Source organism: Leucoraja erinacea, chromosome 39 (assembly GCF_028641065.1).
Source record: "Leucoraja erinacea ecotype New England chromosome 39, Leri_hhj_1, whole genome shotgun sequence".
In the NCBI taxonomy this organism is placed as follows: domain Eukaryota; kingdom Metazoa; phylum Chordata; class Chondrichthyes; order Rajiformes; family Rajidae; genus Leucoraja; species Leucoraja erinaceus.
The window spans coordinates 4,047,400-4,059,248 of NC_073415.1; the positions used below are offsets into that span (position 1 = coordinate 4,047,400).

An 11,849-nucleotide genomic window follows, 5' to 3' on the forward strand; every position below is an offset into this window, starting at 1 on the left:
GATGGTGATGGTGATGGTGATGGTGATGATGATGGTGATGATGGATGATGGTGATGGTGATGATGATGATGATGATGATGATGGTGATGATGGTGATGGTGATGATGGTGATGATGGTGATGGTGATGATGATGGTGATGGTGATGGTGATGGTGATGGTGATGGTGATGATGATGGATGATGATGGTGATGGTGGTGATGATGATGGTGATGATGATGATGGTGATGGTGATGATGATGGTGATGGTGATGTTGATGTTGATGGTGATGTTGATGTTGATGATGTTGATGTTGATGATGATGATGGTGATGTTGATGTTGATGATGTTGATGTTGATGATGATGATGGTGATGGTGATGGTGATGGTGATGATGGTGATGGTGATGATGGTGATGGTGATGATGGTGGTGATGAAGATGTTGATATGATGATGGTGATGATGATAGTGATGATGATGGTGATGATAATGTGGGATGGGATGATTTCCACCCACATCCCGAAGGGTATGTAGATGGTGACGTGTTGAAGCATGTTGTGCAGACGGTGGGTGGCACGTTGTGCCCGCTAACCTGTGCCCGCTCTCCATCCCCAGGCGCCTGCAACCTGGACAAGCAGAACAAAGCGGGTTACACCGCCATCATGCTGGCATCGCTCGCTGCCCTGCAAACCGACAGCGACATGCAGACCGTCATGCAACTTTTCTGCCAGGGTAACGTCAACGCCAAGGCCAGCCAGGTGGGTCCCAATGCCAGCCGAGCCCAACCACCCCATCGCCCAGCGGTCAGTCTCCAGCCCAGTGCCTCGCAAACCCTTACTCTGAGTGGGATGTTGCATGGTTGGTTCTCCACGCCCACAGCCAGTGTGGAAATGGTTTAACAGTGTCCGTGGAAGGGAGGGGGCGATGTGTGGTTCTCCGCGGCCACTGCCCATTTCAGTAACGGGTTGAGCGGCGTTGGTGGGAGCCAGTGGGACGTTGTACGGTCTCCGCGCCCACTGCCCGTGCGGTGACGGTTTTAACGGTGCTGGCGCTTCTCCCCTGGGCAGGCGGGTCAGACGGCGCTGATGCTGGCGGTCAGCCACGGCCGCACGGAGATGGTGAAGGCCCTGCTGGCGTGTGGGGCGGATGCCAGTGTCCAGGACGACGATGGCTCGACGGCACTGATGTGTGCTTGTGAACACGGCCACGGTGAGATCGTCGCACTACTGCTCGCCACGTCCGCCTGCAACGTAACACTGGCAGACAATGTGAGTGAGTGAGAGGGGCTACTGCCCAACACGGGCACCCATGGGTGGTGACCCCCCCCCCGATCAGCACCCACTGGGCAAGAGCCATTGTCATCGATAGACCCAAAATGCTGGAGTAACTCAGCGGGACAGGCAGCATCTCTGGAGATTCAGATTCAGATTCAGATTCAGATTCAATTTTAATTGTCATTGTCAGTGTACAGTACAGAGACAAGAGAAGGAATTGGTGACGATTCGGGTCGAGACCCTTCTTCAGACGTACAGACCTTCAGACTTTCTGAAGAAAGGTCTCGACCCGAAACGTCACCAATTCCTTCTCTCAAGATGCTGCCTGACCCGCTGAGTTAAGGGCCTGTCCCACTTAGCCGTCATTTGCGCGCCATTATGTGACGGGTAGCGTATGGATAGCGCGGGACGGGCGCATGGAGTGGCGCGAGGAGTGTGGAGTTGCGCTCAGTATCGCGCAGGGCGCCAGGAATTTGTGCTGCCCAAACTGACGGCCAAGTGGGACAGGCCTGTTCCTCCAGCACTGGGTTGGAGTACAGGGTCGGCGTGGCCAGGCGATGCTGTCGGTGTCCTCCACCGCCACTCCGTGCCGCTGTGGGCCACGTCTGCTCGGGTCGGGCTGTTTTCCACGTGTTGTGACTGAAGCTTTGACGTTTGCCCGTGTGCAGGACGGGAGCACAGCGCTCTCCATTGCGGTGGAATCCGGACAGAAAGATATCGCTGCCTTGCTCCACAAACATCTGAATCAGACAGCGGCTTCAAGCCCCTCCACTGTAAGTATCTCGTCACCTCGTAGCGTTAGAGTTGCTGCCTCACAGCGCCAGAGACCCGGGTTCGATCCCGACTACGGGTGCCGTCTGTACGGAGTTTGTACATTCTCCCAGGGACCGGACTGGGTTTTCTCCGAGATCTTCGGTTTCTTCCCACACTCCAAACACGTACAGGTTTGTAGATTATTGATTTGATTTGATTGGATTCAATTTATTGTCATTGCACTTTTCAGTGCAACAAAATGGTTTAGCCTGCAGTCATAACATAGAATAAATAACAAAACAAACACTCAACACAGTTTAAAGTCCCAAAGTCATTGTCTCTTCCCTCCTTGCTCCCCCTCTGCGCTGAGGCAATCCGAGCCTCCGATGTTGTTACCCCGCCGGGTGATGGTAGGTAAGTCCCGCGGCTGAATCCGTGCTCCGCGAACGGGCTGGTTCAAACTCCGTGGCCCGGGGCGGTCGAAGCTGCCGCCCTCCAGTCCAGCGGACTCAGCTGTAGTTACGGGAGCTCCGGAAAACACAACTCGAACTCCCGATGATGTCGTCCACTGGCCCGCGGCCGAGCCTCCGAGGCTCCAAAGTCGGGTCGGAAGTTGGGTCGCCCCACAACCACAGCCCCAGTCGGCCAGCCTCGTTGGTTAGTCCTGGCTCTGCCTCCGCAGCCTCGAGGTCGGTCGCAGTTGGAGGCCGCCAGCTCCGCGATAGGTCTCAGCGCAGACGGACACGGAGACGGGGGATACGGCAAGAAAGGTCGCATCCCCCCCGAAGGAAGAGTCAAAAAAACATGTTACACCCACCCCCCCCATTTGGCTTGGTGTAAATGTAAAATTGTCCCTATGTGTGTGTGTGTGTGTGTGGGATAGTGTTCATGTGCGTGGATCATTGGTCGGTGCGGACTCGATGGGCCGAACAGCCTGTTTCCATGCTGTATCTCTAAGCTAAACCTGCCCATGGTATCTCACCACCCTCTATCAACCCTCACCACCCTCTGCCCAGTATAAGCTCATAAGCTCATGTTATAGGAGAGGAATTAGGCCATTCGGCCCATTCTACTACACCATTCAATCAAGGCTGATCTATCTTTCCCTCTCAATCCCATTCCCGTGCCTTCTCCCTGTAACCCCTGACATCCGCTGCCCAACATATCTCACCATCCCCTGCACAAACTATGTCACTGCCCTTGACTCAACACTCACTACCCCTTATCCACCCTCATCATCCCCTGCCAAACATATCTCACCATCCTAGTCAAAGTCAAAAGTCAAAGTCAAAGGACTGTCATATGAGGAAAGATGGAAAAGACTAGGCTTGTATTCACTGGAGTTTAGAAGGATGAGTGGGGATCTTATAGAAACATATAAAATTATAAAAGGACTGGACCAGCTAGATGCAGGAAAAATGTTCCCAATGTTGGGCGATTCCTGAACCAGGGGCCACAGTCTTAGAATAAAGGGGAGGCCATTTAAATCTGAGGTGAGAAAAAACTTTTTCACCCAGAGAGTTGTGAGTTTGTGGAATTCCCTGCCACAGAGGGCAGTGGAGGCCAAATCATTGGATGGATTTAAGAGAGTGTTAGATAAAGCTCTAGGGGCTAGTGGAATCAAGGGATATGGGGAGAAGGCAGGCACGGGTTATTGATTGGGGACGATCAGCCATGATCACAATGAATGGCGGTGCTGGCTCGAAGGGCCGAATGGCCTCCTCCTGCACCTATTTTCTATGTTTCAATTTTATTCGTAATTGTGACGAATAAAATTGACTTTGACTTTAACTTTTGACTTTGAATCCGCTACCCAAAGTATCTCACTACCCCTGCCCCCCCCCCCCTTGCCCAAAGTACCTTGCCATCCCCTGTCCAAAGTATGCCACCACACCCTGCTGAATGTATCTCGCCACGCCTGCCCAAACCATCAGCTGCAGCCACCAAGCGACGGAGAGGCAACAAACGCCTCTCCTGCATCTATTTCTGTTTCATCTTGTCCTCCCATTTGCAGCTGGAGCGGCTGTGGTGACACCTGCCGCTCACTCTGTCACTGATGCAACTGTGTCAGGGTGCTGAAACGCGTCACCACTTTTTTAGTTCATTCCCTCCCCCGGAAAAGTCAACATTTGTTCGTGTTCCCAACCAGTAATTTGTCTTTTCCGTAGGTTACATAACATCCTTTCTCCAGCTCCCCCGTCTCTCTGCCTCAGCCTCTCCCTCCCATCTCTCTGGATCCCATCCATCTTTTGCACTATGAGCTTTTAAGTCTTTTACTTCAGAGATACAGCGCGGAAACAGGCCCACCGTGTCCCACTATCCTACACATGCCAGGGACAATTTACAATTTTTACTGAAGCCAATTAACCTACAAACCTGTACGTCTTTGGAATGTGAGAGGAAACCGGAGCACCCGGAGAAAACCCACGCAGGTCACGGGGAGAACGTGCAAACTCCACACAGACTGCACCCGAGGTCAGGATCGAACCTGGGTCCCTGGCGCTGATAGACAGCGGATTAATATTACTAACTGTGCTTGCCGCCTCTGTGTTTTCCAGGGCACTGCCACCCCCGCCCAGCCTGCCACTCACCCCTGCTCACCTGAAGCCCAGGTGTAAGGGCTACCTGTGGGCCATCGACCTGCCCGGCCACGGGATGTGCTCGACGGCTCCCTCGCCTGGCGCTGCCGTGCCACTGCGGCCCTCTGCACCGTTAACCCACGGAGGGCCAGAACGCTGTGAACACACCAGCCCAGGAAGGCCAGACCCGGACCAAAGGGGCGAGCTGATGCCACGCACTCTCCGGGTACAATCCTGCTGCATGAAAGCCCGCCAGACAACCATCAGCTTTTTATATGAAGAAAGTATATCAGCTCTGTAAAGGACATTCGGCCCATCGAGGCCTCAGACTGGCCGGATTCATTCTTAAAATCGGCGGTTTCCCCTCTCTCTCCTTCCCCCTTTCACATTCCCTCCCTCCACCTCCATCTCCCCAACCTCCCTTCCTCCCTTCCTTCCTCCATTCTCAGTTGGTTTGTCCATCTTGCCTGGTTTCTCAAGATGTCCAGATTCGGATTTGCCTCTGGTCCAAGGCCTCTCCTCACGCCAGCAGTCAGTCAGAGAATTCCAGCCAGACCTTCCTGTCCAGATACATCAGTCGGCCTGTACTTTTATCTATTGTCTATCGTCTATTGTCTATTGCATTGACTCTCTCTCCCACTCTCCCTCTCTCCCTCTCAGGGGCAAACAATGGGCCCAGCACCTGTGGATCCAACACTGAGATGTACAGGTGGGCCTTAGTGTGGAGTGTAGAGTAACACAGACTCTAAACTTCCCTCTGATATCCTCCCTCTGTAGACTCTTAGACAGGGACACAAGAGACTGCAGATGCTGGAATCTTGAGCAAAGCAAGATAATTTTTTACTAAAGAAGGGTCTTGACCCAAAACGTCACCCATTCCTTCTCTCCGTCCATTCCATACTGCCTGTCCTGCTGAGTTGCTCCAGTATTTTGAGTCTATCTTTACTGTTTCTATCGTCAGTTTGCCCCTCTCTCCTCTTCCTCCTTTCACCTTCCCTCCCTCTGCTTCCATCTACCCAACTTCCCATAGAGTTGTGGAGTCATACAGAGTGGAAACAGACCCTTCGGCCCAACTTGCCCACTCCGACCAACATGTCCCATCTACTCTAGCCCCACCTGGCTGTGTTTGGCCCGTATCCCTGTCTGATCCATGTACATATCTAATCGTTTCTTAAACCTTGCAGCAGTCCCTGCCTCAACTACCTCCTCCAGCAGCTCATTCCATACACCCACCACTCTCTGCATGAAAAAGTTACCCCTCAGATTCCTATTAAATCTAACCCTCCCACCCCCTTATCTTGGACCTATGTCCTGTGATTCTCGATTCCCCTACTCTGGGCAAGAGACTCTACCCAGGTTTCCATGGAATGAAGTAGACAGGTGATGTTTTGGGTTGAGACCTTTCTTCAGCCTCGCTTGTCCATTCCTTCCACAGATGCTGCCTGACCCGCTGACGTTCTCAAGCACGTTGTGTTTTGCTCAGGCTTCCAGCATCTGCAGTTACTTGCATCTCCATGAAAGCTCTTGGGTTGCTGAGTTCAGGAGGATGAGCTAACTTGGATATGCCCAGGCCCCTCAGCCAGGAACCAGGAAGGACATGCAGATAAGGGAGGGGGGGAGGAAGAAATAACATCTCTAGATCAGACCCTTCAGTGTGTGTTTGTGGCAGGAGGGAAGGTCCCACACCCACTCCTCATCTCCGTGCTATGGAGATATTTGAAGGTGAGGTTAAGTTTGAAGAAGGTTCCCAACCCGAAATGTCACCCATTCACCAGTCTGAAGAAGGGTCTCGACCCAAGACGTCACCCATTCCTTCTCTCCAAAGATGCTGCCGGTCCCGCTGAGTTACTCCAGCATTTTGTGTCTATCTACAGTTTAGCTTAGAGATACAGCACGGAAACAGGCCCTTCGGCCCACTGAGTCCGTGCCGACCAGCGATCCCCGTACAATAGCACGATCCTACACACACTAAGGACAATTTACAATTTCACCAAGCCAATTAACCTGTACGTCTTTGGAGTGTGGGAGGAAACCGGAGCACCCGGGGAAAACCCACACGGTCACGAGAAGGAACGGACAGACTCCATGCAGGCAGCACCCGTAGTCAGGATCAAACCCGGGTCTCTGGCGCTGTGAGGCAGCAACTCTATCGCTGCACCACAATGACACGAGGTTGGAATCAAAATTCTCTTGCGTTTTGAGGGTTAGAACTGCAGAGCCAGTTTGTGAGCCCCATTCACCCCTTGGTTATTAGAGTGCAAGAGGCTTAAATTAAAAGCACCCCCTTTTGTTTTGCTGTAAGCGGGCGTGAGGAGGGTCAGGACTGGGATCTGTGCACTGAGTTGCCCCAGATTATACACGGTGCCCGGCACGATCCCTGATATATAAACCAGCGCAGTGGCTGTATCCGTGTGTAGGTTACTCTGCTAATATTTACAGGCACACACTCCTCTGCTGATGCTGTGTTCTATCCCCTACTAGTGAGCAGTTGTGCTATCAATGTTTCCTGCCGAACATCAAGACCAGATCTACTCCTCGGTGTCTTTGTATTATCCTTTTTACAGAAATATCTATCAAGAGTTTTGTAATCCACATATTGCAATACAGCAAAAATGAATCAGTCCTTGTTCGTGCTTTATTTCAATATAGCTGCCATTCAGCATATGGGCAATTGCCATTGAAGTGTGTGAGAGTTGTAAGGGAGGGGAGGGTGGGCTGAGGGGTGAGGTCCTCAGTTATAATTGCCCGACAGGTTGGGACAAGTTGGCATGTGATATTTCTTGTTTCTCCAGTACGGTTGGCTGTTCTGTGAGTGACCAGCAGAGGGAGCAGAGCTCCACGGTGTGAAGACGCTTGGACCGAGAGCTGGGATCACCAAGTGGCTGCCATGTCCAACACTCAATGGCACAGGTTCAACCAAGGAATTTACAGCACAGAGCAGGCCATTCAGCCCGTCTAAATCACCACTATCTGGGCCCTGGTCTCTCTTGGACAGGTACATGGACTGGAAAGGGTTAGAGGGAAGAAACATAGAAACATAGAAATTAGGTGCAGGAGTAGGACATTCGGCCCTTCGAGCCTGCACCGCCATTCAATATGATCATGGCGAATCATCCAACTCAGTATCCCGTACCTGCCTTCTCTCCATACCCTCTGATCCCTTTGGCCACAAGTGCAACATCTAACTCCCTCTTAAATATAGCCAATGAACTGGCCTCGACTACCCTCTGTGGCAGAGAGTTCCAGAGATTCACCACTCTGTGTGAAAAAACGTTCTTCTCATCTCGGTTTTAAAGGATTTCCCCCTTATCCTTAAGCTGTGACCCAAGAAAGACACAAAATGCTGGAAGCATCTCTGGAGAAAGGGAACAGGTGATGTTTCGGGTCGAGACCCTTCTTCAGACTGAAGATGAGTGTAAAGAAGGGTCTCGAACCGAAACGTCGCTGATTCCTTTTTTCCAGAGATGCTGCCTGACCCACTACAGTAGCTTTCTGTGTCTACCTTCAGTGTAAAGCAGCAATACCCCTGTCCCACTTAGGAAACCTGAACGGAAACCTCTGGAGACTTTGCGCCCCACCCAAGGTTTCCGTGCGGTCCCCGTAGGTTTTTGTCAGTCTCCCTACCTGCTTCCACTACCTGCAACCTCCGGCAACCACCTGCAACCTCCGGGAAACGCACGGAAACCTTGAGTGGGGCGCAAAGTCTCCAGAGGTTTCCGTTCAGGTTTCCTAAGTGGGACAGAGGCATTACTACACAAGGTTGAAAGAGATATTGGCCAACCGGCAGCAGGTGGGACTAGTGTAGATGGGGCATGTTGGTCGGCGTGGGCAAGAAGGGCTGAAGTACCAGTTTCCCTGATGTGTGGCTCTCGTAGGTTATAGATTGATCGGATAAAGAAGCAGGCCCTTTCGGCCCACTGTGTCCATGCCAACCTCCAAGCATCCATTTACATCAATCCTTCACCGAATCCCATTTACAGTCGTTAATCTCTCATTGGGGAAACTCCACACAGACAGCTGGAGCTCTGAGAGCAGCTGTTCCCATTACAACTCAGGGGGATTTTGAGAAGAAATTCCAAACACTGGGAATTTAACTGACAGTCACAGAGTCATACACCACAGAAACAAGCCCTTTGGCCCAACTTGCCCCTGCAGACCAAGACACTAACCCCATCTGCCTGCGTTTGGCCCATAGTCCTCTAAACTTTTCCTATCAATGTATCCAATTGTCTTTTAAAAGTTGTTATATAGATCCACCACTGATTTTTCGGCAACTAAAACATATTGAAGGTTGGCCAATATCTCATTGAAACATATAAAACATATAAGATTGTTAAGGGTTTGGACACACTAGAGGCAGGAAACATGTTCCCGATGTTGGGGGAGTCCAGAACCAGGGGCCACACAGTTTAAGAATAAGGAGTAAGTCATTTAGAACGGAGACAAGGAAACACTTTTTCTCACAGAGAGTGGTGAGTCTGTGGAATTCTCTGCCTCAGAGGGCGGTGGGGGCATGTTCTCTGGATGCTTTCAAGTTAGGGCTCTTAAAAATAGTGGAGCCAGGGGATATGGGGAGAAGGCAGGAATGGGGTACTGATTGGGGATGATCAGCCATGATCACATTGAATGGCGGTGCTGGCTCGAAGGGCCAAATGGCCTACTCCTGCACCTTTTGTATATTGTCTATTGATGACCCGGCACCTCCTTTAATCCGGACAAAATTAAGAGAGCGTACTTGAAATCCTATCTCCTTGAAATCCCCTACAAAAATCTCCCCGAGAATGTGGCACCGAGGCCGGGAGAGGCACCCGATCTTGACCTCATTGGGACTTCCGCGGCCGATCTGCGTGTTTGACCCCGACGCCCAGCAGGCAAATCCGTTCCCACACACGACTTCGGAGGCCGAGGTGGACTATTCCGGTACCGTTGCATTCCCCTCGGAGCCCGTGTCCTTGGTTGGTCCGGCAAAACGGATAACCCAGAAAGGAAGGTACACCTGAAATGCTGGAGTAACTCAGCGGGACACGCAGCATCACTGGAGAGAAAAGATGTAACATTTCTGGTTCAGAACCTTCTTCACACCCATTCCTTCTCTCCAGAGATGCTGCCTGTCCCGCTGAGTTACTCCAGCATTTTGTGTCTACTTTCGATTTAAACCAGCATCTGCAGTTCTTTCCTACACACTAATCCAGAAAGGATCTGGAACCAAGAGTGCTGAAAAATTGGTGGTGGACTTGTAGTACCCAACTCAACTACCTCACTGAGAGGTATGGAGCTCCCTCTCCCCTCTCCTCTCTCTACACTACACTACACTCCTCGCTTCTCGCCTCCTCTCCTCGCTTCTCCTCGCTTCTCCTCCCCTCCTCTCCTCTCCTCTCCTCTCCTCTCCCCTCCCCTCTCCTCTCCTCTCCTCTCTCATCTCCTCTCCTCTCCTCCTCTCCTCTCTCCTCCTCTCCCCTCTCCTCTCCAATCTCCTCTAAATTTAATTGTCATCTGTCCTCCTTTCCAGTCCTCTCCTCTCAACAAAATGCATTCACCCTCTCCTCTCCTCCTCTCTCTCTCCCTCCTTTCCACCGCCTCTCTCTCCAAGGACAGAGAGAGAAGGGAGAAAGACTCTCTCTTCTCCTCTCCTCTCCTCTCCTCCCCTCTCCTCTCCTCTCCTCTCCTCCCCTCTCCTCTCCTCTCTCTCCTCTCCTCTCCGCTCTCCTCTCCTCTCCTCTGAAGCTGAACTGTTTTCCTGGAGAGTTAGGTCCAGCCTCGCTCTCCCTCCCCTCTCCCCTCTCCCCTCTCTCCTCTCCTCCTCTCTCCTCTCCTCTCCCCTTTCCTCTCCTCTCCTCTGCTCTCCTCCCCTCCCATCTCCTCCCCTCTCTTCTCCTCTCTCCTCCTCTCCTCCTCCTCTCCTCTCCTCCTCTCTCTCCTCCCCCTCTCCTCTCCCCTCCCTCCCCTCTCTCCTCTCCTCTCCTCTCCTCTCCTCTCCTCTCCTCTCCTTCCTCCCATCTTAATTCCTCTCCTCTCCTCTCCTCTTTCCTCTCCTCCCCTCTTCCTTCCTCTCCTCTCCTCTCCTCTCCTCTCCTCTCCTCTTCTCTCCCCTCCTCTCTTCTCCTCTCCTCTCCTCTCCTCTCCTCTCCCTCCCTCTCCTCCTCTCCTCTCCTCTCCTCCTCTCCTCTCCTCTCCTCTCTCTCCTCTCCTCTCCCTTTCTCTCCTCTCCTCTCCCTTTCTCTCTCCTCTCCCCCCTCTCACCCCCCCCCCCCCTCCCCTCTCCTCCCACTGAATAACCGATAGTTAATCAGTCGGTTATGCGATCTCAGACGGTTGCAGGAGATGGGGATGGGGGTGGGATTTGGATTTGTCAACAGGGATTATAATTTTATATTGAAGGCATTGTGATGGGGGTTGCTGGGTTACAGCACGGTGGCGCAGCGGTAGAGTTACTGCCTTATTTACAGCGCCAGAGACCCGGGTTCAAACACGGAGTGTGTACGTTCTCCCTGTGACCTGCGTGGGTTTTCTCCGAGATCTTCGGTTTCCTCCCACACTGCAAAGACGTACAGGTTTGAAGGTTAATTGGCTTGGTCTGTGTAAAATTGTCCCTAGTGTGCGTAGGGTTAGTGTGCAGGGTCGGCGTGGACTCAGTGGGCCAAAGGGCTTGTTTCCGCACTGTATCTCTAAACTAAACAATGATTGAATGAATGATTGAATGTATGAATGAATGAATGAATGAATGAATAAGTTTATTGGCCAAGGTAGACAAAATGCTGGAGAAACTCAGCGGGTGAGGCAGCATCTATGGAGCGAAGGAAATTTCCTTCTAAGAAAAATGAGCATTTTTGTCCTGCATCTGCAGTTCCTTCTTAAAGTTATTTGGCCAGGTATATTCACATACAAGGAACAAGAGACAAGAGTGTTTTATTGTCATGTGTCCCAGATAGAACAATGAAATTCTTACTTGCTGCAGCACAACACAATAATTAAACATGGTACATTACGGGAGAAAAAAAAGTTCAGTGTGTATATATACACATGCACACATACATACTCAATAAATAAACACTTATATCTTCTGAATCTTCTGCATTGACTTTGCCTCCATCACAGTGAGGATGTGCTTGGTGAACTCACTGTGGTGGATGTTTAATTTGTGTTTATTGTATGTTTTGTTATTATTAATTTTGTGTATGACTGCAGGCAACATAATTTCGTTCAGACCGAAAGGTCTGAATGACAATAAAGGATCTATCTATCTATCTATCTATCTATCTATCTAT

General features: G+C 51.3%; 1 protein-coding gene across 1 annotated transcript in view; it reads left to right on the forward strand.

The window, feature by feature from the left end:
• kank2 (KN motif and ankyrin repeat domains 2) overlaps positions 1–7,207 on the forward strand; it is a 90,785-nt gene extending 83,578 nt beyond the window's left edge. Inside the window, exons 10-13 of the mRNA XM_055664138.1 lie at positions 594–736; positions 1,046–1,246; positions 1,921–2,025; positions 4,564–7,207. Coding sequence (XP_055520113.1) covers positions 594–736; positions 1,046–1,246; positions 1,921–2,025; positions 4,564–4,623 — 509 coding nt within the window. The 3' untranslated portion in view covers positions 4,624–7,207. The remainder of the gene's footprint in view (positions 1–593; positions 737–1,045; positions 1,247–1,920; positions 2,026–4,563) is intronic.
• The last annotated feature ends 4,642 nt before the right edge of the window (positions 7,208–11,849 follow it).